Source organism: Streptopelia decaocto (assembly GCF_964273445.1).
Source record: "Streptopelia decaocto genome assembly, chromosome: 2".
NCBI classification, from domain to species: Eukaryota; Metazoa; Chordata; class Aves; order Columbiformes; family Columbidae; genus Streptopelia; species Streptopelia decaocto.
In genome coordinates, this window is record NC_138655.1 from 116,028,772 (window position 1) to 116,056,646 (window position 27,875).

General features: G+C 39.2%; 1 protein-coding gene across 8 annotated transcripts in view; it reads right to left on the bottom strand.

The window, feature by feature from the left end:
* Window positions 1-27,875, bottom strand: part of TRAK1 (trafficking kinesin protein 1) — a 135,146-nt gene that overhangs the window by 31,452 nt on the left and 75,819 nt on the right. For 7 of the 8 annotated variants that reach the window (XR_014183222.1, XM_082044390.1, XM_082044389.1 and 4 more), the window contains exons 4-5: window positions 6,568-6,644; window positions 2,849-2,965 (exon numbers count right to left, since the gene is read on the bottom strand). Coding sequence is in view for 7 of the 8 variants with exons in the window: in XM_082044389.1 (XP_081900515.1) it covers window positions 2,849-2,965; window positions 6,568-6,644 (194 nt within the window). In the remaining variant the exon portion in view is untranslated. Of the gene's footprint in view, window positions 1-2,848; window positions 2,966-6,563; window positions 6,645-27,875 lie in introns of all 8 variants that reach the window. The other variant, XM_082044388.1, reaches the window with a different exon arrangement.

Consider the following 27,875-nt stretch of genomic DNA (forward strand, 5'->3'; position numbering starts at 1 on the left):
TACTTTCCTATGGCTATTCTGTGTAATCAGAAGCACTGAGGCACCGAGTCCTCCTGAGACATTTGTTCTAAAATGCAAGAGGGGAACCAACTACATTTCCAAAAACCATGAAACAAAATCCGTGCATTAATTTTAGGAGGTTCAGTTTCCCAGTTTCAGGAAGAGCTAAAAACCTGAGCCAAACATAACAATTTACTTCCCTCCATTATGGCTCAGCATTTTTACGTAGCAATGATTCACATAGTGGGTAGGCACCAGATCATCTCTAGCTTTTGCTACACTTTTTTCTCCATGAATTAAAAAGACTGAGGATACTATTTTCACTGCCATTTCCAAGCATTCCACTTCTCCAAAGGAAGGTGAACAGCCTTATAGGAACAGGACCAGAGGCAATGGACACAAACTGAAACACAGGTGGTTCCCCCTGAACATCAGGAACAACTTTTTCCACTGTGAGGGTGACCAAGCACTGGCACAGGATGCCCAGAGAGGTGGTGGAGTCTCCATCCTTGGAGATATTCAAACACTGTTTGCATCCAGCCCTGGGTAACTGGCTGTAGGTGGCCCTGCTTGAGCAGTGGGGATTGCACAAGATGACATCCAGAGTTCACTTCCAACCTCAGCCATGCTGTGAAATGTGAATAAAGACCTCACAGCAGTTTTTGCAGAATTTAAAAAGTACCAATTCAATCCTCTTCTCTTATGCCTTGCCCTTAGAGACAGTTGTCTTAGTTACCATTCTATTCAAATACTTGGCATTAATGAAAGCCTTTGAACCTACTAAAGAAAGATTTTCAACATACAAAAATGTCATGACTTTAACGCCTGATGACCTCTGCCTCAAAAGCATCTATTTCTGAAAGAGTCAAAATAGCAATATAAAAGTTGGGTGTTGACAGAACATATGGCTCAACATACCAAGCCACCTGCTAAGAAGCTTATTTCTGGTGGTCCTTTTCCTAATGCTGCTTCTGAGTCCCTCTCTATAAAAATAGACCTGGCAGAAGCATCCCACCCGTCACCCACCTTACTCAACCAAATCTTCCATTCTGGATGTATGGTATGAATGCACTGCCCTGCCCAGCCACTATGCACATGCCTAGTAAATGCCATATCAGCCACTGCACAAACGTATTGGTCTGCCACACAATGGGACTTGGGCAGCAGACATAAGAGAATTAGTTTTACTTGCCAAAAAGCATAGGCCACACAAAAGGGTCTTATCTCTATGTGTGTGCACCGCCACCATTTATCGCACAGCTCGGATCCCTCCATCCATACTTTATTCATCAACCCATCTCGGATATAATTCAACACCTCACACCCCCGAGCAGTTTTATTAACAGCCTTTTTTAAAGTTTGTAATCCACCGTGGTTCGTTGTTCTTCTGCTCACCCTACAACCATGAGATTTCTCTCCCTTTTGCTCAAAGCTACATATGGACAAGACCATAACAGGAGACCATACCAAATCACAAACCAAGGTCATTGTCCCAAAACAGGAGAAACAACATTTGCCTCCAGCTCAGTTTGTAAGTCAGCAGAGCTTAGTGACACTTGCAGTACAGAAAATGAGCTCTTTTAAAGCATCTAGTACAGTTTCATCCAAGATACATCCATCAAGAATCTGCCAATACCTATGGCACCCAACTCCCCATTCAGAAGAATAGTAAGAAATAGCAATTGTATAAATAGTTGATTAAAAATTCAATGGTATGTGGAAAATACAAGGTGTTACTTTAAAGTGTAATTTTTCAGGTATGTTTTATATATCACACCAAATCAGAAAACACATGCACCATCATATTATATCCTAAACATGTTCATCGAATGTCTAAACCATTATTACTGCAGTCAGACTCAGACAAATTTATGTACTGCAGCAGGCTACTGATGCATGCTTCAACAGATTTTATCACGGCTCCCTGTAAAGACATACAGCAAAATCACAAGAAGCTGTAAGATCTTAGTAATCTAGATAGGTGGCAAGTCTTAGCCTATAACCGTTTGCTTCCCAACATAGCTCTGATGCTTCCTAACAACGACAAGTTCATACATACAGAGCATGTTGAATAAAAATTACCAGTCACTAAAACATAACCTGACCCACCTGAACAATGGAAGCTTAACGCATTTATGAAGTTGGTCCAACTTGGAAAAGGCAGAATGCACATGATCTCAGTGAGCATGCGCTCCTGAAATCTTCATAAATACAAAAAAGTGATTTACCTTATATGCGATACCTATATCATATTCAGTTTGAGAAGCAAAGGGAAGCACTCCCAGCATTCAAATGCTGTGTTCTAAGAGTCAAAAATCCAATTCAGGTATGAACAGAAAAGCATTTGGGAAAAAGCAATTATTGTCAAGGAAGAAACAGGTGAAAACTGAGAAAGACTTGGGGAGAAACAAGAAGAGCGAGCTGCAGGAGAAGGGAAAGAGTGATGAGTTAATCAAAACAGAGGACAATTATGCATAAAGCAGGGGAACCAGGTCAAAATAGGCAGAAGGAAACAGAGGGTATAGGCACTCAAAACTAGACAAGTGCTTGGTTTCAAAGAAAAACAAAATTTGAGACAGAGCAAAATTTGATGGCTTCAGGTTGTGTTTTTGTTTGGTGTTTGTTTTTTCCCTCTCAACCTGGTTTGAACCAACAGGCCAAGTAACTTTTTTGGCCACATTTCTAAAAGTGTACTGTACGTGCTATAAAAAGGCTGACCAAACTGCCGCAACACACACTGACCTGCTATGGACAGGATGCCCAAGAAAGTTAAGTATGGACAAGGTGAAGCCGGAGGGAAAATTCTCCCCATCCCTACAGATACAGCACTTGGGCATAAAAGTCTTACCTCTTCCCTGATGTGTTCTACTTGCTCCTCCAGGAACTCATTTCTTTCTGTCAGTGATTTATTCTTCTTTAATAGTGACTGGCCAATCCGAGCAGCTAATTCTAAGTCCCGTTCTTTCTGTGAAACATTAAGAAAAGAAAGCTAACTTCATTTTTTTTATTCAACAATGGATTAGTGGGAGGGTAAAATTGTCATGAAAGGGAAGGAACAAATACTTCAACAATGAAAAGACTTTTTCCTTCTGTGAGGGTTTGTTTGTTTTATTGCTAAGTTTCTTTTTCTATTCCTGCTTATGTTACACTCACATTATTGAGAAAAAACTGACCCATACAGAGTTACTGAACTATATGCATGAAAGCACAGCTTCAAGGTCTAATGTAAGACAACATAAGTGAAACCAGATCTGGTACTCCATTACAGCTTTGTTTGAGAAACTATTTCATTACCTTGTTATACAATCTGCAGAATGCAATCACAGAGCTTTAAATGTAACATTTTAAAGAATTTTAAAGAGGCACAGTAAAAGTAGCAATGAACTCAGGCATTTCAAAGCATTCTTCCATTTCCACTTGCTCCACCTTGAAATAAAAGGCAGTAAGCTGGAACAGAAGCCAATTTCACCACAATGTAGGTTGAGCTTCTATCTTCTTCATATATAAATATCCACTAGTGCTTTTGTCTAAAAAGAAGTCCTATCCCTTTCCTTTTCGCAGACGCCCAGATTTACATTAAGTGGTTACTCTCATGCCATGCTTGTCCCCTTCTTCCCCATCTCTGTGTGCACAGAATTGGAAATAGCTGATCTAGACAGTTCACCACACATACTAACAAAACTAGGAGATTATCCTGGTGCTGACATATACCAATATATGTCTCATTTTCAGCAAAGATGAGACATGGGGTTGTAATCTGCCTGGGACAGGATAATAAACTGCCTAAAACTTTGCACCGTTCACTAAGCATATCTATTTATAATTTTCTTATTCAATTACTGGATGTTTACAATAGTGGGAAAATGGCGCTAAAGTTAACTTCCCACTTACTTTTAGTTCAGCACCATTTGAGGAAGAATTTTCTCCCTATCACTGAAAATACTGTTTGGGGATAACTTCCCATCCCTGACAGCTATCCAGATTTTATTACTAAAAGCTAGCTTGTGTCATGTATACATTAATGACAAACACCACAAAACCTATGGCTACTGATCACATGGATTTGAAGTCAATTAATTTGAATGAAGAGGCTTTCATAGTGGAAAAAAAATGAAGTTACATAATAATCAGTAAATAAAAACACAGGTATTGATCACAGCATACACTTATCTACAAATAGCATTTTCCAAATGGTTTCTGAAGGTCAGGCTTACATTTGCATTGAAAGCTACTGGCATTATCTAGCCATAAAATCTCTACATAATCTTATATACAATCTTTCAGAACAATAGGTCCCACAAAGTTACCAAAAAAATATTTGGTTTATGTATCGAGCCAACTTATTGTTCGGTAAATCAGCTCTCTTCATAATACAAAGTGGAAAAAAAAATATTGCTGCAGCTCTGACTCTAGAGAGGATGAGTTATCTAGCAGCAAGGCTTCTAAGCTCAAAGTTGAGGAATGTAAGTTTATTTCCAGGCTCTTTAAATTAAACTCCCTAGACTTCCTACACAATAATCAGCAATTCAGCTCTAAATCTCAGTTTGGGGTCAGGCTTCTTACAGTAAGAAGGAACTGATTTATCACAGCAATATCGAAGAAAATACTGAAGCTAAATTGATTTACACTTATTAGGAAGGGATGAAAAAGTAGGCTCACAGAAGGACCTGCTCCTGCTCTTACCACATACCCAGGCACTCCCTTTGCTTACTTTCATGGAAATAGGCACAGATTTTCAAAATACTGACATGCATGTTGTTAGTGTCTTTCCTCTCTCCCCGGCAAAATGCTGCACCTTACACCCTGCCAACTCTGTAATACACTCATTGGAAGCTTGTTAACAAGACAGACACACAAGGAGTAGCTTTTGGGATTGTTTTTTGCTTGTGTGTGAAGGTAGCCGAAGGAGTTACACCTTAAGCTCTACAAACAGATGTAATCTCTTGTGATAATCATTATTTGGGGAACAGAGAAAGGAGCTGTAAGCATATGTCTGCCTAGGAATAAAGTGATTAATCAGAAATGAGGTCAAATAAAACAAAAAGTTCACTTAAAGTATTTGTTTTATTAAAGGTTCACCTATTACACATTCATCCATTTTTCCTTTGCTATTGTACCAATAGGGAAGTTCACCAGAAACTTTAAGTCCTTTTAGCATTGCTCCCATGAGTGTGGTTTCTGGATCTACAGACATTTGGCTACACGGACTCAGGGGAGGAAACAGTTTGGCAGAATGCTGCATCATTACTGGAAGGGGCCAAGGAAACAAATGCAAGTAAATCTGAGCCAAAAAAGACAAAGGGAACAGGGCAAAACCAGGTACCAGAACTGTCACTACTGTACAAGCTAATGGATTATTCCAGGATGAGACTTTTCGGTAAAGCATCATTTTAAACCGGTATTTTACAGAAAGTTGTTCAAAAGAGTTCAGCTCAAAGCACAAAATGCAGGACTTGGTACTGAGAACAGACGTATCAAGCAAGGGTGCGAGACAAGAGCATTCCCACGCTTGTTTCCTTGCAGAATTAGAGGAAGAACAGACCACATGATGTATTTAGGCTAGACAGACCCCATTTTTGATGCTGCTATCGCAATATACAAGCAAATAAATATGAAGGATTAAATTACATGTAGTCATGAATTAGTGCAATTCTAACGGTTTTCACCTAAAGAATTTTTCATAAATATTATTTGGGAAATTATTGCTCAAGTTTACTGCAGAAAAGCAGCCAATTTCAGTCAAACAATTTAGCATTATATGTACTGAAGAGAAGCATTGTAGCTTGACAATTGCTATTTGCCATTTCTTGAATGCCAAGGATTACAGTAAAAACAATTTCCATAATAAAGGTGTTTAAAATTAAAAAAAACCCAAAAAACAAAAAACAAACAAACAAACAAAACCTCAAACAAAACAAATCAACCAACCAACAAAACCCCCAAACAAAAGAAGCCTCAAACCAAAAAAAAACCCAAACAAAAACCCAAACCAACAAACAAAAAAAACCCAACACAAAACACCAAACAAACAAACCAAAACAAAAAAAAACCCCACCACCCAAACATAAGGCAAAGAAGAAAAGGCTTGGAGACAAATTGAGAATTAGAGATTTTCTAATTTTGTGTCTATGCGCTTCTCTGGAAAGACATCATCTGAGATAATAATTATTAATAGAAGACTATTTGTGATTATTTTTAAATTATAAAAGAAGAATAAATGCATCAATAACAATACTCTTAGCTTTAGACATCCTGTAAAAATATGTGTCATTTTGAGATTATTCCCCCGCCTCCCTCTCCGTTCATTATATCAAATGTTTGGCCAAGAGCAAGTTAAATGTCCTCTACTGAAAAATAAGCACAAGTAATGAATCCATATGACTGAGGTAAACAAATGATCTTTACTTATATTTACCTTACCAATGAGATAAATTGTACATACACTAAGAGCACTTATTCCTCCTCATTTGAGTACAGTCTACAAACACACTTTTGTAGTGGTACCACACAATTTCTGTACTACTCTCTCATACTGTGTATAGGTTCTTAAAGAGATGAAATACTTGCCTCTTCAAGAAGACGAGTAACAGCATCTATGTCATTGTATGTTTTAGTCATCTGGCCCACTCTTTCAGCACATAAAACTGTGAGGAAATAAAAGAAAACATTAATCATGTTTGCAATACTATTGGGGAAAAAAAATCCTTTAAAGACTTGAGGTTTGCATAAGTTTTCATCTTATGTCAACTTTTGACTGAGCATATTAAAAGCTATAAATAAATTGGAGCTTCAAGTTAAATAGAGACTATAATTGTTTCTCTTTTGTGAATAAGTATTTGTTTTTGTCAGTGGCAGAACAAACCATTAAATGATAAAATTTTCTTCTCTGAAGGGCAATGCCTTGAGTTAAAAAAATAATCAAGGAAGAAGTGAAAATGGATGTTCCTAGATACATAATTAGGATTCTATCATGTCACTTAGTCATTGTATTACATGAAGTAGAATTACTCAAGGAATTAGCAACTCCAATACTCTTAGTAACACTGCTCAACACAAAGATACTACATCATATTAAGTTGATAAGTACTGGGTTCTATGGTATGAGACAGCAAAGTAAATATAACATGCATGCAACATAATAAACTATTCTTATAACACCCAGACCACACCACCATGGCCACAGTATCATTCATGAAAATATTTACTAAGGCTGGTTGAGATTATTAATCACTAAGGTGGAACCAGGAGTTTTGTTAGACTGAAGAAAGCATGAGGAAGTTTAATCTACTAGGTGATCCTTTAAGAAGCTACACTGACTTATCTAGAAGTGTGCACGTTTTCTAAAAATCCACCAATAATCAGAAGAAACAACAGCACTTTCTGCTCTACCCTTACAGCCTTTCTATTTTCAGCTACACCTATTCTTCAAATCCTGTAACTCTGAAAAAAGGGACTGTTAATGGAGCTGAGTGGTTATCAGGCTGCAGTAGCACAAGTTGTTCTTCAGGGGATTTACCCTTGACAACGTCAGTTAAAGCTCCATCTGACAGATTGGCTAATGTTGCTTTAGCGTGCCTTAAGGCAGGGGAAGAGACAGATGAGGCCTAATAAGATTTAAATCTAAAAAAAGAAAGAAAGAAAAAAAAAAGTGTATTGACTATAGTAAGATTACCAGGAGACAGTTTATCACCCTAAGGAAACAATGCTACCCATTCAAAAATATACAATATACAGAAATACACAGTTGATCATTACTAAGACACATAATATATCAAGTGGAACAGTACTTAGGTATTTGTTGAAACACTGGAAGTTTATTTTTTTGCTTGAACTAGAGCAAGAAATACAATTTGTTTCTGTTTATTTTCCTGTATCTCAAATTCTATTTTTGAGGATCAAATCCTGAAAACATTAAAAATACTTAGTGACGTCAGCAGTGCCAGTGACCTCCAAAGAATGCCGTTCAAAAGATAATTACACTTATCCAAATAAGTCTGAAAGTGGTAACAATAAAAAGGTTACTCTTCAAATAAGTAATTTGACAAAAATTACACAGCAATACCAAGAACAACTATACCACTGCACAAGCAAAACCACAGCACGTCTGTAAACCACAAGCTGTATTGGTGAAAAGCAGACTAATCAGGGTTCCATAGAAAAAAAATTGAAGTTACTTGCGGGAAACATCAACTACAGTCAGCAAAGTGGCTAAATAGAAGTTTTCTATTAAAACTTCACATGAGGACAAAGGTGTGATGTCCAGAAGACTATTCACAATTAAAAAAAAAAAAATAATAATCACCATAAACCCAGTATTTTCAAACATAGTAAGTTCATAAGTCATGCAGTAAAACGTCTGTCAGAAACCCTGACGCCAGTAGTTTATTTTCCAAAACAACTACACACTAAATAGTTGCCTTGGTTACAACATTCCCTCACTACTATAAAACAATGTTTGAGATTATCATTAGCAAGCTCATTTTAACTCTGTACCGAGCAATAAATCACCACTGATAATGATGATAGCCACTTCATATCATCCTAATTCGTGAATCTATAAGCTTCCTAACATCCAAGCTGATAAAAGGATGGTGTTCCCACAGACAGGATAAAGTCACTCAGCTGGGAGAAAGCATGATAAAGGTTGATTCAGCTCACTTGGCTGTTCCTTCAGAACTTACCCTTTAATCTTTCACGTGGCAGGGTAACACCACAGCCTTACCACAACAGGCTTATTACCAGCCAAGCTGTAGCGACCCGATCACCAATAGCTTTTATATCTCAAAATTTCCATCAATCTTCTGTTGGCCACTGTTAAAACAGAGGTCTTCATGTACTGCTCTGTCAAACTGGAAGGGCTTCAAAGCAGAAATGACACCTTATGCATCCTCTTGAACATCGCAGTAGAAACAAACTTCAACAGTCTGTATATGATAAAAGGCCTGTTCCAGCCAACCAACTCCCATCGCTGTTCAACATATAATACAACAGAAGCACGGAGTTGGTACCTAAAAGGAAGGTTTTCCTTTTGGAAGAAGGGCAAACTTGCAAGGAGATGTTTCTCTATCCCTCAGAAGGCGTGTGGGGAGGAGAAAATGAAAAGCAAGGGGAGAGAAAACAACTCAGAAGAATCATTAAAAAAAAAAAAAAACTTGAGACAGTGTATTAAGTAGGTATTCAGACTCCACAAACTGCAAGATAATATTTGGCCAATTGCTTAGCGTTCAAAAAAATCCCCAAAGTCTACCAGTGAAAAATACACACTATTTGAATAATCATTTTGACCTCAAATCAGTGAAGTATGAAGCGGGGCGGGGGCAGAACCAAAACCAACAAACTCCATACCTAATAGATTCTGGATTCTGCATAGTAGGTTTCTAGCCTGCTGGAGTTTCTGATGAATGTGAGAGCCTGGTAACACTACCATAAACATAAAACAACAGCAAATGAAGGACAACACGTTGTAACACAAAATCTAGAAGGGCAATTTACTGACCTCTTGTTGCTCACTCGCAAATCATTAGCATTTTTGCTTGGGGGTGATAAGAAGCACAGAGTCTAAATGCATGGATGCACACAAACATCCAAATCAAATGCACTTTGTATTTCTCTGTTTATGGAGAAGGCTTTTAGATAATAAAGCAAGCAAGAATAATAATAATTTAAAAATATGTCTGCAGCAAGTGGAGGAACCATAGAATTCCAGAAATCATCATCATTTAGGTGTTCCTGCTCTGGCAGGGAGATTGGACTAGATGATCTTCCGAGATCCCTTCCAATCCCTGACATTCTGTGATCCTGTGAAATACAGAGTTAGAAAATGTGTTTTGATAATTGCTTTGAAACTAATGTCACAGATCCAAAACAGGAAACAAAGGACAGAGAAAGCTTTTATCACACTGTTTTTATGACTGCATTAAATACATGCTACCAAGGATATATGTGCAGTTCAAAGTATTTAGGTTTTTTTTAACAGCCAAACATTCAAGAGGATAAATGCTACATAGATCAGCTATTTCCTCTGTCTTAAAGTACCTGGGCAGCATTTTCACACCGTCTTAAAGCTTGCCCAATTTATGGGTACCCACATACTTGCGCTTCCCAATGTGAGTCCAGCTGCAAGGATGTATCCTGCATTTATTTTTTGTCATTTATTTAATGCAGCATCTGACTAGGAGCTTCTTGCAGGCTCTGAGCTCCACACTGACCAAAGCACCAACTCCTAAGCTGAAGATGCTCAGGGAGAAGGGAGGAAAGTATGTACCTTCCTGGATTGCTCCCTGAACGTCAAACAGCCATCTAGTATGCTGCTGAGAGGAAAAGTATGTTTCCAGGAAAAGGAAAGAGCCATGGAAAGGAAGCAGAGCAAGAATACCAGTACTGGGAGCTGCTGCAATGAGCCACCACCCACCAAACTGGGTATCCAGGTAGAAGGGAAATGGAAGAAGAAAAAAAATATCACAGGAGCCAGTTGTCACAGGTGTCCTCAGCCCTTGCTCCCTGCATCCCTCCTTGAGACACACCCCTCTTCTTCATTTCTGAGACCTACCAATCAGGGACAAATTAAAGAACCAAAAGAGAGCAGCTGTGGCTGAAGAGGAAATTCCAGCTCCCACTGCTCATCTTCCCATCTATTTCCAACTACTGGGAAACAGAAGGGGGATGTTAATGGTAAAGTTTCACTTTTGGAGCAGATAACACTCACTGGTATAATGATAGAGTTTAACAGGGAAGGACCTAGTGCATGAGAAGTTCCTTATTACCAAAATTTGTTTCCTCAGAAAGTACTTCAGTATAAGAGAACACTGTTCATACAACACAGATCTCTGGCAATTTTAATACTGATGCTTCTTGTTAGGAAGGTGGCAGCAGGGAATAAACTCACTGCTTTTTTCCTAACAGTTCCCTACCCAAAGCCTTTAACTATGTCAAGGTCTACTATATTCTTCATCAGTCACGAGAAGCCCTGCCTCACAAATCGCTTCTGTCTCCCCTCTAGTGAGAGCTCTCTCTGAACACAGAGACATAACGTAAGTTCATTGCATCCTAAATGCTGCCTATTGAGACATGCAGAACAGACACAGCGACGCTGACTGACCAATACCGCTTGGAAAACATAAGCAGAGATGCTGGCAGACTAGGACTCCTCAGCTCACCTTCGTTTCATGTCTGAAAGGCTATTTTTGTACTCCAAAGAGAAAGCACTTGCTCTAGAACCAAAGCTCTGATTTTTAGCCACCAACAGTTATGATCTGGCACTGGTTACTGCAAGTGCTGCAGCAACTTGAGCCAAGCACGTCAGGAGTTCTGAAATGGTACTGTACTACCTAGATTCCTTTTCAGATAAACTCTGGAAAATCATACCTCAAATGTGCTGTCAGCCCTGTTACTGACCCAGACTAGGAAGATTTCACATGCTTAAAGGTAAATATGGTAGCTTCTCCTCCACTAAAGGGGAGTTTTTGGCAGCCCTGTCTAAAGTGAGGCAGAGGCTTCAGGTTGTCACGTCTGAGATGACCCTGAGAGAACATGTTCATCTACAGAGCTTAAAAACTTTAAAGCTTGAAAAATGTACTTCTGAGGCATGACTTGCTAGAAGTCCAAATTTCAACATAACAGGCCAGTAGTTCCTCCAGCCTCGCCCACCGCTCCTCTCCAGGATGCAGATGGGGAGGCCAGCGGGTGGCTGTGACCCTGCTCAGAGGGACATGGAGCGGTCACAGCACCAACTGCTGCGCGACTGCCCTGTCACACCATGGGCGAGCTCCACAGGGGAGTCTGCAAGAACATCCTGTTGTGAGGGGTACACAGTCAGCAAGTACATCTTAGCCTGGTGAAAAAATAACTACCATAAGTTCAATAAACAGTGCCAATACATTTTTTTTTAAATGTTACAGCCCAGCTTGTGGTGATATCAATGGTGTAGTTTGCAAATTAATCTTTTAATATTAAGGTGCAGTTACTGATTCTCCTAGAAGCAGTGATTTTTGTCTTGCTATTTAAGCTATGGTTTGAAGAGTGTTTGTTTACTGCCGTGTATCTCATACAGTATTCCAATAGCTTAGTAAATCCAATATTAAAGCCTCACATAAAAACCTGTTATTACTTGATTTCAGGTTTGGGATAAAACTCTATTGTTATTTCTTCTCTGAAATTTAATGCCCAAACACTCAGGTTGGCAGCCATTTCAAAGTACGTTCTCTAAGCAGGGCATGAACTGCAACAAAGTTTCTTGTGCTGAATGAAGAATGGAGTTAAAGGAAATTTCAGCAAGAATGTCACACACTGATCACTTCTATTAACATAAACACAGCTCAAATGTGGCAACTTGGAAAAGAGACACAAAGCAAAACTAAGGAGATAAGGAAAAACAGCTCGAGACAACCAAAGGCTTTACATTATTATTGTCTCCATGTTTGGGCCTCACAACTTACCATCATCATCATGCATACACCATTTACTTACACAGCTCAGCATAGCTTTTCTGTTAGAAGGAAAACTTTTCTTATAGGATTTTCAAAGACTAGCCATTGAATTACTGTCTTGACATTTTCCTCCATCCATTTCTTGTCAAGAAATGTCTGGACTGCAGTCCATGCAACTAATAAATGGGTGTAGGGCTTAAACCAGGATCTAGACGGTAAATCTTTCAAAAATGTTAAAATGAAGTTAATAAGCCTGTTATAAACCATGTATTATCAGCAATATCCCTCTCTTAAATACGGGATCTTTTCCCATTCAACTCTGAGAGCGATTGGCTGTACTAGTCTCCATTTTCTTTGCTTTAGTGTTTAAAGATTCCAGAGCCCTGTACAGCCTCCGTTCTAGTCAATGTCTTTGTAAGATAAACCAGGTGGTTTTCATTCTCTATAAACCAGACCCTTAGAGTGCCTGAACTTGAGATTTTAACAGTGACCACAAGACTATTTTTTAAAAAAACCCACAACAAACCTTAAGCTAGATTCTTAGCTTGCATTTCCTCATTGCTTCAGTTAAGGGAGATTTTAATCTAACTGTTACACTAGTAAACTGAAATAGTAATGGACAGCTGCCATCACAGGTCCTAAACAGGTACTAGTATTTTCCTGTCCTACCTGCAAAAGCAAGAATCAAAACACAGCCCAGTTTCAGAGTTACAATAGCTGACCAAACAATTCACTAACCAAAGAAAACTGAGAGGCTGTCCTTCCACAGCTCAGGTTTCTTTAACCAACAAAATCTGAGTAGACTCTATGAACAGATTTCCCTGCACAAAGTTTCACTGGTCAGCTCAAAGACCAGCTCATCAAATGAAGAGTAAATATGTTGCTGTCAGGCAAATTCACAACTCCAAAGCAACGCATTGACTCCAGGATCATTCTGCCTACACCTTTAGAAAGGTGCTTCCCATCCTCATCAAGAGAACTGATTATATAACACTGCCGAGTGTAACGCTAGTTGTGAGGTAGGCTCTAGGATCTTACTGCTGGGACAGGGAAAAACCTTAGTACATTAAAATGACCACAGAAATAATAGACAAGTAGCAAGTACAGGTTCTGTTCATGGAACAGGCCAAACAGCTAAAGACTCTTAATTACACACTTTTTACCCTCTCCCTTTCAATTACTATAAATGGTTAAAGTGAAGCATATTCTCAAGACTTTCCACTTCTGATACCAAATTTATAGCCAGATAAAGCTAAAATGTTTCTTTTGTTCAGCATGAAAAGGTTACATGCTGGTGTTTCCATCTGCTTTACTTATAGAATGGATTGACTCATCCCCAAGAGAAATACTATCATTTGTGAGTGTGCCCACATGCAAAGATACATAGAAATACCATATATCATTTTTATGCATCTTTTTCACTGCTACACTGAGTGTTTAGGTGACTTCAATGTATAGGTGGAGGAGAGAACACTTCTTTAAAAGGCATTTAAAATCCATTTTGAGCTTTTGAGAGGAAGGTACTGTAGAAAGACAAGGCCAAATTTATCCCACATACAACTCAGTATTTTATCTCGAAATCAACAAGAACAACTTCAGACGATACTTAGAACTGCATGAAAGGTAAAGTCAGCAGGAAGAATAAGAACAGCATGATGTATGTGTCAGCAACCTTTTAATCACTAAAACAAACAAAAAACAAAAACAAGCAAACAAACAAAAACCACACCAAAAAAAACAAGAATCAAACATGTCAGTTGGCCTCTCTCAATAAGTCTCCTCCCCACCCCAATGCCCAGTTTTAAATTTTCCTTTTCCCAGTATTCTCTCCAGTACCTTTCTATTTGCACAGACAGAAAAGATATTTCAGCTTCCTTCAGAGATGCACAATAGGAGAGATGGATAGTTTATTGACTGAGTATAAATGAAATCTAGGTGGAATATTTGATTTTGAGGAAATCTTTACAGGAAAGCCCTATGCAACAGGGTTCAAAGAGCATGTCACATCCACTGAGGCTTTGGACACAAGACCTCTTTCCCAAGAAGTGAATAAGGGTGTAAGTTCACAGCAGGTCACGTTTGCTGTGCTAACAATCTTCCAAAGCATCCTCACACCAGCTTTGTTAGTATATTCGGAAGGACCAGCTCTCTATGACAAAACAATTTTTTTTGAGTGAAATTCACAGCACATGAAATAACAAATGGTGTGTTAAGCTTTTGGTACCTGAAACCCTGAAAAAATTGCCAGAATGGCGGGAAGCAGCCTTTGGATGGGCACATGCTCTATACAGAAGGTGCACAGGGGGATTTTCAATGTACATACATCCACATTCCCATCCTAACAGGCCAGTTGTCTGCAATACTGCTGATGTCCACTATTTCAACAAAACATTACAAGATTTTTGAGTAGTTTGTTTTGCTGAAAGGTTAAGTCACAAGAGCCACAACCTGGATTATTTCAATCTATGTGTTTTCAAGTTCCTGAATGAGTACAAAATTGTTGCCCTGTTCTTTTGCTCATTTTTAGAAGTACCTGTTGGGAATGACAACCACACATGCAGAGTCTCATCATACACATACCAGCCGTATATATAAAAACCACACTACATGTCCAAGGAGAGATAATTTCCCAAATCCAGTTTCATTATTAAAAAAATAGTTATTGAATAGCCTGTATCTGTTGATCATGTATTTCTTATTTGAAGAAGTGTACATAAATTAAGATTAATTCTATTCATATAAGAGTATTTTCTTCATATTGAATCTGAATATTCTGGCTACACAGTAAAGAATTGTAAAATTTTGTAATTTAAATCCACACAAATCACTCAAATCACTTACATGTTACCATATCCTACTACCATAGAGGTTTAAAACCAAAAGGTGAAAAATACCTTCTTCCAAGATGTCAAGGCTCTGCCTGTTAAAAGTGCATTCTCTCTTATTCTCCTCTTCATAGTCATACTCGAAGCTTTCCTCTTCGTTTCCTGACATTGCCGAAGTTATTCCAGATAGACACAATACGCCGCCTTAGTCTCACAGGAGATGGGAAGTCATTCCCTCGGAAGCTGTATTTTTGGGGAGAGCAAAGCAAGGTCTCCGCAAAGCTGGATACCATCTTTCCTCACTCACATGCTCAGCCAGGGAGCTCCCAAGCAACTGAGAATTTGTCCTTAGCACAACAGCTTTGTGTGGTACAGATGGGGTGGAGGAGGGAAAAGACCATCTGTCTAATAATTACTAGAAGATTTATGTTGTTCCTCATACCATGTCTGAGGGTAGCCAGTTTTGCTCAACAGCTCCAGTAGCATATATCAGACAAAGTGAGTGGGCTGAAAGCCCCCTCCCCGGCACTCCTCACATCAAGGTTCTCTCTCCTCTGTCAGCGCTCCTCTAGTGAAGTGGTAGCTTCCCACAAGTGTCTCAGTGACACGGAAGTCTGACCCAGCCTCTGGCTGTCACGTCTGGAGAAGGGTGTGCACCTTCGCGGAGTTAAATCACCTCTCGGGTTGCCTAATGCTGCACGGAACAGATTTCACAGGAGCAGTGAGCAGCCTGAGCCCACACACACCCATCCCGCACAGAGGGGAGATCTCCAAAGCTGCAGGTGCTGTGCAGCATGGTGTGGTCTGACTGCAGCATCCCCCACATGCTAAAACCACTGTGTGGAGAAGTGGGCTGGGGGGAAGGAGGTGGGTGTTTGGGGCTTTTTTTTAATTGTTTTCACAAAATAAAACAAAAACCAGACAAACAAAAAAAGAGCTTTTATGAAGCATTTAGATGACATACCACAACAGCTGTCAAACACCTTGTTTTCTACAATCATCTTTACTCTCCTGTCTGCTGTGTGAGATGGAATACCTCAAGCCCACACATGGCACCTAAGTGCATTTCCAAGGACATATAGGTATCTCTTCTCTGTTCAACAACAAACTAAACTCTTTGTGCTCAGACCTCTTTATTTCCAACGGGCTCTGTTTGCTAAACTTGACTACACACACAGGGCAGGTTAACTTTCTTATTTAGCTTTTTGCAGCTATAGATACCTAATGTTTGCCAGGTTGCCTCCCATACTTTCAATGGCAAAGTAGTGCCCTTTGCTGCTTGCAGAAAGCATTCCTGTCTGTGTCACAGGACAAAGGAGCTGAAGGCAAAGTGGGGACACTACATGGCAGAGGCAGCTTCTCACCCTTTGAGGGGACATAACTGCCAGGGACAGAGACCAACAAACATCACCAGCCAGCACAACATAACAGTTAGGGTCATGTAAGAACAATTTCTCTATTACTGCTTTCCCTAGTGCTGTGAAAGAATGAGGGAGTATGAGATGGGAAGGAACTAATTTTATACAATCATGATGAATTCTTCTGGTTTAAGTTTTGAACTCTTGATATTTATATACAAACAGGGTAACAATGTTTATATAAACAATAGCCAAAGAATGTGAAATACACATAGGTGCCTGCTGAGGAACGAACATTGATTTCTGAATAAAGAATTTACTACTCAAACTTAACAACTTGACCTTTGACTGCCAAAATCTACTGCAATATTCAGCAGCAGCCTCAAGAACTTGGGGAAAAAATAGGATTGAGGATTGTCCCTTGCTCCCAAATCATGACATTAAAATATATAATTTTAATAGTAATGTAACAGGTATTATGTCTAGTTTCTGATTCCTTAGAGCTTTTCTGCACCTTCCCTACTCCCTTGTAACAGTGAATCAAAACTCTTAAAAACAAACAAACAAACCAACCAACCAAAAACACATACACAAACAAGCAAAAACACAACCACTAAAAACACAACCCTCAGATGGTAGGAATCTTAAGTACGCACTTGTCCATCTACCACATTTTGGTAATAGCTAGAGAATGGAAATTCAGCAAGTAACCAAAATAATATGATTCAGACATCTTTAAAAGAATGCCAGAAGCACCTTTTAAAGCTTAGGACAGAAAAGTCCACCCCTGACAACACTGTTGATTTTAACGTTGCTGACAAGCATTCACCTGTAGTTAACCAAGTAGCTTATAAAGGAGAGTAGGGCAGTGGGCAACACACTGAAAACATGACAATATAAGGAGAGTTAATGAATATTCCCACAAGCTCACTTCTGAACTGTGACTCATGTCACCTCATACCACACAGGAGGGCTCAAGGTGAGTGAAATACGTGTTGCAATGACTATACTGATATCAGCATATCATAAATGCTGACAGAAATTCTTAATGGGTGGAGAAGGAATGCGTACCGCACCCTCACACTATCAACTAATTTTTAGTGTTATTCTGCATTAAGCCCTTTTACTAGTGCAGGAATATTTACTCATTGAAGATTAAGAGCCAGGTTTCCAACAGATGCCAAACAATAAGCAGCAATAGAAAAAAAAAAAAAAAAAACAACCCTAAACTGTATATAGATCTAAAAATATACATTCTAATCAGGAAATATTCACACGAGATTTATAATATTGCCTGTGAACACATACTCAGGGACTTGAAGAACATACCATGAAAGAACATTCAGTTTTATGGGTTGCCACTGCAAAGCAAATTTCGTGTATTTGCTGCAATCATTGCTCTGAATTAGTGGCTAAAGACATTTAGCTCCTTTCAGGAAGCTTGCTAAGTGAGCTGCAATGTTGAAAGCACAAAGAAGCACATTCCTTAAGTGACGTCTGCAGCCAGGTACAGACCGACTTCAGTCACCTTGCGAGCAAGCAGGAAACACACAGACCAGGAGCCAGTCTGCAGAAGGGAGAGGTTGGACACAATACAAATAAACCCTCTTATCTCGATTCATTATTTCCAAGGAACTCCATCCAATGCATTCGTATCATTTTAACCTTCTCTTATCAATAAAAATATCTAGACTTTTGCACAATTAAACACATTAATTTCAACTACAGTTAACTAACAACAATACTGCATTTAGAACAAAGAGATTCTCTGTAAGCTAACAAGTCCTATAAACAGAGGCTGAAATAGCAGCACTCACATTTAAATCTATGTTCATTAAGAAATGTGGGTGTTTTGGGGTGGGCTTTTCAAGGAGAAGGGATAAATTGGTCATTGAACATGTATTTTCTAGTAAGATATACAGTCCAAGTTGGGTTTTTCAAACGTTTACAGGTTGTGCATGTTTCCCACTCTTTCAAAAGCCCACCCAAATTATTTTCTGTGAACTCAACCAAATGGACAGCATGTTACTTTTGCAGAAAGTGAACGAAATGGGATGAACTGGGAAAGCACTTATCTGGAAATTCAGTGGCTGAGCAGAATAGGACAAAAGAGACTTGTATACTGAAAAATAAGTCAAGTAATGACAGCATACAAGTAGAAGTAGCTTAGGTCTGACTGGATAAAGAATAGAGTGTCAATAGAGGAATAAAGAAAAAGAAGTGACACGGCAAAAAGAACAAAACTAGGAAATAATGATCACTTTAATATAAGCAAAGTTCAACTATATTTATCAAGTATAGAGATACAGGACATAGGAGGAGACCAAGAACCACCTGAATGAGAATTTTAGCTGCATGCCTATAGAGCAAGGGCTGTTTCAGAGAGGGCACGATAGAAGCATTCGTAAGAGTCTCACAGATTTAGATGGCGTACCCACAGTCAGCATCCACTCGGCATCCAGAGTAACACCAGGGTTGCTCTGTCCACAGGGATGGAGACAAAAGAGGCTGGTGTATGAGGGACACAATGACTCATCATAAATGGTCAACCATCAGTCAAGCTCCTACTGTAAGTGAGAAGGTATCAAGGGAAGCGTATTTTAGGTAAAAAGGTTGACTGTACCATGCACAGAGCTGGCAGATGTGTGTTTGCAAGGTTACCTGTAACTAAGTTGCACAGAGAAGAAACATGGATAACCAAGAACTTTCAAAGAGCTGCAGCAGGGAATATGAAATATTCTTTAATGCTACCTGAAAGGAGTGAACAACAGCAACAGATACCCAGGACACAGTCTCATATCTGCAAAGAAGCACTAATACAAGCAAGGCAAAGATAAGTAATCATGCTTGAAGGTGCTGAGAGGTCAAGGAGAACAGGCATTAGCCTTGTTAATTATTTTCAGGTAAAAAGAAAGTTGGAGATCTTGCTGATAATGGTTTCAGTAGACTGGAAAACAAACAGAGGAGACTGAGCTCCAAACTGCAAACAGAACAGATCAAGACATTTCAATGTGAGCAAAAGGAAAAATACCGGTAGCAATTGAAAGTTAGAGAAGAACAAAAGCAGGATAAGAGGTGCCAGAATGACCTAGAGAGTGGGATGAAGTTGCTCAAGCAAAAGTAAAAGTGCTTCAAAGCTTTGGCACATGTGGCAAACACGGCACACAGTGTCATTTGCAGAGGAAGAAAGGAATGGACACTATTTTCTCCACAAGAAACTACCAAAACTCATGGCCAACAAAAGGAGAGGGAAAAAGCTAACTGCACATACACAAAACCATCTGGGATTGTAGGCAATGAACGCTCAGGCATTAGTGCATTGTTCAGTTAGAAATAAATGAGCAATGGAAGAAAACACAAAAAAAGTAATTTGATCCAAAGTCAACCTGGATTTCTCTAGAAAGCATTGCTCATTGAGAGGATGAAATATATTGGCCTAAGAGGCAGAGGGAGAAGGCTACTCAAAGGTTTCTGTGGGTATCTACTTGACCAGCCTGGTCTAGTGGAAGGTGTCCCTGCCCATGGCAAGGAGGTTGGAACCAGATGGTCTTCAAGGTCCTCAACCCAAACCATTCCATGATTTTATTATACTTACCTCTTTATTTAGCTGTTTAGGAGTTTGTGGGTGTTTCTGCATTACTTTTTTGCACCTGAGCTGTGTTCCATGTGTTTCGTTAAGAATCTGTTTGTTTTTCCTCTAAAAACCCACCCAGATGAACCTAGACTTTTATAATGTTATCTTTCACAATTAAGAGTCTACAGAAGTTTCATATTTGCCTCTTTTATCATTGGTTCTGTCAATGACTGCTATACAAAAATGTACCTACCTAAGCACACAGCTACCCAAGCACACACCCAGCTCTTGCCCTCTCCCCATTCCACCTACACAATATATTTCATTAACACCAAATAAGGTGACAACTGTCACTCACATTTTCAAGTATATTTTATTAATAGAATATATCTAAAAAGGGCACTGTAATAGTTCTTATTTATAGAAGTTTCAGTTTATTGTAATGTTAGTTAACACCAGTGATTCCGTCTTCAGATGGAGATGGACATTTTATTGTTTAATTCCATCTACTCTTGCCAAAATAAACTCTGTAAAGGATCTTATGTAAAGGGATTAATTCATTATTCCAATCCTAGAAAGTCTTTGTAAAGATATGTAAACTGTAAGTTTTGAACATTTGTTCATTTGCTTTCGCAAGGTATTAAAAAAATTACCATAACCAAATGCAAGTTGAAGACATCATTACAATGTCGGTCCACACAAACATACATTAAATCTGAGGTAAAAATTAGAGTCACTTCTTTAAGTTAAATAACAGCAATAAAACCTTATATCCTGGTGTAATTTTGGAGTGCTTTTTCCCTTGAAGAGGAAGAATGCTGAAATAATTACTTAAAAAAGTAAAATAAATAAAGCCACACCTTTCAAACGGAACTCTCGAGTCCCAGCAGCTTTGACAAAGAATGTATGAACAATTTAATCAGAAAAGTAACTATGTCAGGTAATATCTTATGAGGTGTTCTATTAGTTTCAATGTATCGCTGACTCTCTTCCAATGTCATATTTACCAAAAAGGGCGAACTGAGTAGGATTCTCAACTGAACACACCTGTACATCTGAGTTCCAGAGAGCCCATGTACAGCAGAGAAATAAGCTCTTTAACTACGCTTCATCTCGTCTTAAAATAGATATTCAAAACAGGTCAGCTGAGCTGCAATTGCCTGTCACTCTCTACTGAATATAAAAAGCATCTCAGGCAAATGACTCTGGTATTGACAAATCCATGGTAAAAAAATGAAACATCAAGCAGGAGACAGGCATCTCTTATAACACGCCATCTGTCCTAGGTTTTTCAAAAAGCTCATTTTCTGCTATATTTCAAAGATGCCCTTTGTCTCCCACTACAATCAGAATACCTTCCTCTATCACAGGAAATGTCAATACTATTTTAAATCCAAATTAATATGCCAGTATCAAAGGCTGAAGACTGTGCCTTCCACCACACCTCTCAAATCCTCCTTTCTACCACACTTCAACTGGGAGAAGGAAAAGAAAACTAAGCCCCATAAAGTTCCATTAAACCTTTCAAGACTACCATTCACCTGAGAGGCTGAGACAGGACTGACAGCACTATCCTTCCATCATGTAAAAAGTAGTATTTAAATATTTTTTAAATTAAAAAAAAAAAAAAACATTATGTCTTACCTATTGGAGATCTTTTTTCCTTTATCAGACATTAAACACTGCTCTCTCTTAGGGGAGAATTCTCCAAATACTTTGAGAAGCCAGCAGGCACAAATTCTGATGCTCTGTAGATCTCAGCTCGGGGAAGAAGTGCGCTGGGCAGGGGCTCAGCACTCGCAAGAAAACTTGTAAGCCCAGAATCAGACCAACCACTCATCTGATCCCACAAGGTATTTACATGCTTGCCCAACACCTGCTGCTTATTCCATTACCATCGAGCTCTCATGGCTTCTCCAGTGCCGTACACACCTTCAGACAACACCGAGAAACAGATGAGCTCTTAGCTCAGACATTCAGGCATCCCACACTTGTGCATAATGACACTTTGACCAGAAAGACAAAGGACCTTCAAAAAAACAAACAAACAAACACAAAAAAACCCCACCACAACAAAAACACCAATAAAAAGGATACCTGTATTTAACCTGGGAAAAAAATAAAATCAGCTACAGCTTTTAATGACAGTGCAACTGTTCTATTTTTTAAGCTTCTAAAACCAGGCCAACTCAGCCTGTTACATCATGTGGATTAATCAGATGCTACAGTATTTACTAGGGTTAAACCTAGAGGATAAAGGTTACATAATGGATTCAGCCCAACTTAAGTGGTCAGATCTTTCAAATAAATATGCACCTTTCCTCTTTGAATACCTGGACTGGAATAATCAATTAAACATAAATTCAAGTTTAGCAAGCTTCTACAATTGTATTCTGTTCCAAAAATCTAGTACAGAGAAACAAATAGAGACATGTGCTACTCAAAAAGCCATAAGAACCTATTCAAATTTTGTCACACATATCTTTACTCTTCACGTTCCCTCTGATATTGTTATCAAAGCACTATTAAATACCTTTGTGTACTACATATGTACAAGATCCCCTGGGCCTACACTCCTTACTCCTTCACTGTGATCTTGGACTTTCCTCGTTTAAGCCAAGCTCTCCAACCAAAATAACATCCATATACAACTACTGCTTGCCCAAAGGTTGCATTTTGTTTTACAGGTTACCACTGAGTCCCATCAATGAGGAATCTTGATTTTGCTACTCTGATGAGAGTACAATTTCAGCCATTCCCCATCCCTCCTCAAGTGCTCTGATAAAGAATTAATTGCCCAAGCAAGTACTAGAAAAATCGTAAGAGGCCCAGAAGACAGTGCTTGTCAGAGTTTGTAATATCTCCAATTCAAAAAGTTAACCTGCTCACTTAAGAAGCTACAGCTTTAAGTGTCTTTCACAGACAAATAACCAGAAAGAAAACACGTACTGTCTACTAACACAATAGATTTATTCACATTACAGCATATTGGTAAGGCACAAAAAACCACAAAGGCTTAAACTCAAACCAACACAGAATCCTACAGTAAGTGTATTTAAATTCAGCTGAATTATTATACATACATTTAGCATTTCAAGCATTTCTCCCCCAGCCCAAATATTGCTCATATAGTGCATAGGGTCCTCTGCCACTCCCTCTGGAAAAGAGAAAGCTCTACAGCAGTCTCTTGTAGCAAGCTCACAAGAGAGGCTGAGGTGCAACAGAGATGCGGGCATTTCCATGACACCAGGGTGCTGCCTTTTTCAAGGTACCACATTTTTTAAACCATTGAATAACGACAGTCCACAGTCCCACAAGCTCCAAATTCTGCAACAAGAGACTAGAAATAAATATTTACCATCTGTGCATTCTTCATAATACCAGTCCAGTTCATAATAATCTGCTTCAATAAATTTCTGCATAGTCAGTATCCTTCAGCAACATAGATGAGATTTCACTTCGCTGCTAAGGTCATGTGAAATGCAGCCATGCCTTCCTGCCTTTGCAAAATACCGTATCACAAGGAAGCTCACAGAAAGCTGAAAATGAGCTACACATCTTCAATGAGGCTGCAACTGAAAAAAAAGGGGGGGTGTGAAGGATGTGTTCAGGAAAAAAAAAGAAATATATAGAGAATTTAAAAAAAAATAGGAAAAGGATGCAGAAGAGAGCAGCAGATGCCCTGGTGGCTGCTCTAATAAAGAAGCTCTGCACAGGAGCCTTGGATGGGTGTTAACAAAATCATCCTATCAAAAGGCTGATGTGCTGACGTGGGGGACACACACCACCGCCTGGCTGTTTCTGACTCCTTCCTTTCCTCCCTGGTCTCCACATCTCTCTCAGGCTAACATGTTGCTATGGCGACAAGCTGGCTCCAGAAGAGATGCAGAGATGAAGAAAATGCATTTTGCTGTTTCTGGCTGTGCAGACTAGAAGTACCCCTCCATACTGGGAACAAAAATCCTTGCTCAGAAGGACGATACGACTCTCTGGTGACTGCTCACAGAACAACAGCATCATGCCATTGCAATGCACTGGATACATGCAGTACATTAATAATGAAAATCTAGTCCATTACTACTCTCCTCCACATGGTTTGATAAAAGCCTGCCTTCCCCCCATGGAAAATGAAACTACAGTACTGCTTTGTTACATTATCCCAGGCTGATATAATAGAATCATTTATGCATCCTGTGACTGCAGAAGTGGCAAACAAAAAATGAACAAATCAGAAAAATCAGGGCAGCAGTACATTTCCCCTTGCAGTAAAGCTAATCTGCTTCTGCTTTTTGCCTTCTCCATGGACCACTGGCAAAAAACAAGGGGTTAGGGCAAACTTTCATCATTCCTAAAAATGTTCAAGGTCTTCACACAGAATAGCTTAATGCTCATGCTCACCATTTTGGAAAGGAAAGAACAGACTTTACTTTTGCAGCACCCAATAAAATCATGTTTAAGCTACTAGAGGAGAATGTGTCTGAGGAAACAGATGGCATCAAATCATCTGCATCATCCAGCACAGCAGTTCAAAAAGCATGTCTGAATCTGTGCAGGTACAGTTCCCAAAGGGATTGATTGACATCAATTTTGTTCATAACCACCACATATTCTTCACCCCTTTCTCCCCCACTTTTAGGAAACTGTATTTCTTTGTGAACACCGGTGAAAACATTGGGACAGATTAAGTTGCGATATATGTTAATAACACAAGTTAGGAGGCCATACGGTGTCTGACCAAGGGGGTGTCTGTCTAGCTGAAGACTCCATCTGCAAGAACAGCCACGAGTAGGTAAAGGTGAAGACCCAGCCAATACTTCCCTCAACTGCCCTCACGACTTCCAATTTTCTGGAGCTTCAGAGACAGCCTGAGACCAATGCAGTTTCTACTTCTAGTAATTCTTGAAGGATTTATCCTGTCTATTCATGAGCTTATATACATTTTTAGCACCTTCAACATACTCTTGCAAGGAATTCCACTCATCTACTGTTTGTGATAAGAAACCCTCACCTTTTGCTTTGCAATTCACTTTTACTAACTTAATTCGACAGTTCCAGCTCTGGAAATCTGAACATGCAATTAATCTCTCTTTTCCAATTGCTCATGATATTGCAGATTTCTATTAAGATCACTCTCACTCAGGTCTTTTCTAAGTTGTTACCACTTACTCTATTCCCTGACTAGTACCACTTCGCTTTACTATAACGTAAACAGGTAAGAAATGGTCAAGCTATGCAGAGGAAGATACATCAGTTTTATGACCACATTAGTATTTCAGCTTTACTGATATAAAAAACTATCACTGCAGTAATTTCAAGCTTGGGAATTGGCACATCCATTTTATATGTCAATAGATGAAGCACAGATTAATAAATCTGTTCACGCATCTGCAACATGTTTGTCAGAGGCAATCGGCCATATTATTCATTCATCTCCAAAGTTCCAGACCAGGGACAAACTCAAATACACCTTTGTCTGCAAGTACATTATTTCACTGGAAAAATAACATGTTTTTAAGTCTGTAGAAAAAAAATAAAATCAAATCACTGCGCTTATCCTACGTTATAGTAAGATATTTGGCAATATGCACAGGATTTCCCTCTACTCTGCACTGGTGAGGCCACACATGGGATACTGTGTCCAGTTCTGAGCTCCTCAGTGTAAGAGATGGAGCTACTGAAAAGAGTCCAGAGATGGGCCACAAAGATACAGAGACCAAAGCATCCCTCCTACAAGGAAAAGCTGAGAGAGCTGGCACTGTTCAGCCTGGAGGAGAAAAGGCTCAGGTGGATCTTATCAATGGATATAACCACCTACACACTTCAAAGAGGATGGAGACAGGCTCGAACTAAAATATGGGAGCTTCTCCCTGAATATTTTTTTTTAACATCAGGGTGACTGAGCACTGACACAGCCCGATCTAGGGGATCCTGCTTGAGCAGGGAGGTTGGACCAGATGACTTGCAGAGGTCCCTTCCAACCTCAACCACTCTGCTATTCTGTGATTTTGTACTTCAAGGGCCTCTACCCATTTATTTCATTTGTTTAACTGTCATAGACTGAGATTCTTTGAATTTCTTTCATTATACAAAACACTTATTTTTAACTTCCTAGACAGTAGGAACAAAGGCTCATGGTTTCATAGCACGGTGAACCTTAAAAATTCGGATGCGTAAGTGCTAGAAAACTCTTCCTCAAATACAGTTCCCTCTTGTCCCTATTAGATGCTCCTGGCTGGGCAGCAAACTGCAGTCCATGTGTCTAAACCACTGGGTTTGTTTAACTTTACTCTTATGACCCTGTCCCAAGCCACCCTTAGCACCTAGAGCCAAGGCCTGCAGCTCTCCCGCAGGGGTGGCAATCAGTCACTCTCCAGGGGAGAAGATCCAATGTCTGTACTTCAGTTATTGCTGGTGGACAACTCAGTTCATGTAATACCCAAGTAAAGACAGTCAACCTCTTCTAGGCCAGAAGAACAGGCAGGCTAACTCAAAGGAAGGAACCGCAGCCTTAATCAAGAAACCACCACATTTACAGGCATTTTCCCCGACCCAGTTCTAGGACATAAAAATGCAAAGCCAACAAGAACTGAACAAACAGTTTGCACCTGAGCTTGGGCTGCCAGAATGAAGGCTGTTGTCTTCTGCTTCTGCCCCCACTACAGGCCAGGAAATTCTTCATGTCCTATTAGCTTCTAGCCTTATACGAAAGACATAAAAACATTTGTGTTTCCCTACAGACGAGAGAGAGGCTGCCCCAGCCATTGCTTCTGCATCAAGCTAACCTTAGTCCTCCTGAAATAAAGACACACACAGAGGTAACAAGGGTCTAACAAACAGAAGTTACTTTCATTTTTACAGGGATCACATAATTTTTTACTTCATTCTGCTGGTCAGATTTTTAGTATGCTCAATATTAATGTGAAAGCATTACAATAAGTGTAGATCAACTTCAGGTTAATAAATCACAAAGAATTTATATAAAGGCCACTAAAAGCCTTTGGATATGCAAGGGCTGTACAATTATCTTCAAAAAAAAAAATATATATATATATATTTAATACTGCGAGCTTTTTTGCCCAGTGTGATCACTCTGCCCTCACACTGTTCTGTCTTTAACCAGAGGACGTGACGAGGCACTCCAGCCCTAGCTCAGTCTTGCAGAATTTCAGTTATTCATACACACAAGGCAAAAACTGCACATGCTATTAAATGCAATTAAGGTTACCCTGTTAAAATACTGTCAGAGAAATATAAAGGTTCCTATGGCAACATTAACTCAATTGCTCCGTATATAAGCTATTTGTTCCACTTGCATTTTTTTTGTCCAAAAGGTAATTTCAGTCTAGTAATGCTATTAAAGAAGCATTTAAAATATAAAGAACGAACATTGGCTACAAGCTTAAGTTGCTGTAGGAACTCTTTCCTCTTTATTTCCAGACATTTAAAACTAAGGAAATCTTCAACATGCTAGAACTTTCTTTTTACTGTCCTCCCCCTTGCACACAACCACCCGCTCACTCCCTTTCAATAAGACAGGATAAAAACAGTTCAAGGCAGCTGTTTGAGGCTTTTTGTTTGTTTTATTGATATTTTTCTACAGAGGTGACTGGAAATATACTGGTGTAAACCAGAAAGGCATTAACTTTCTGTGGAGAAAATCACTTGTGTGGTCAAATGATTTCAGAACTCCTCA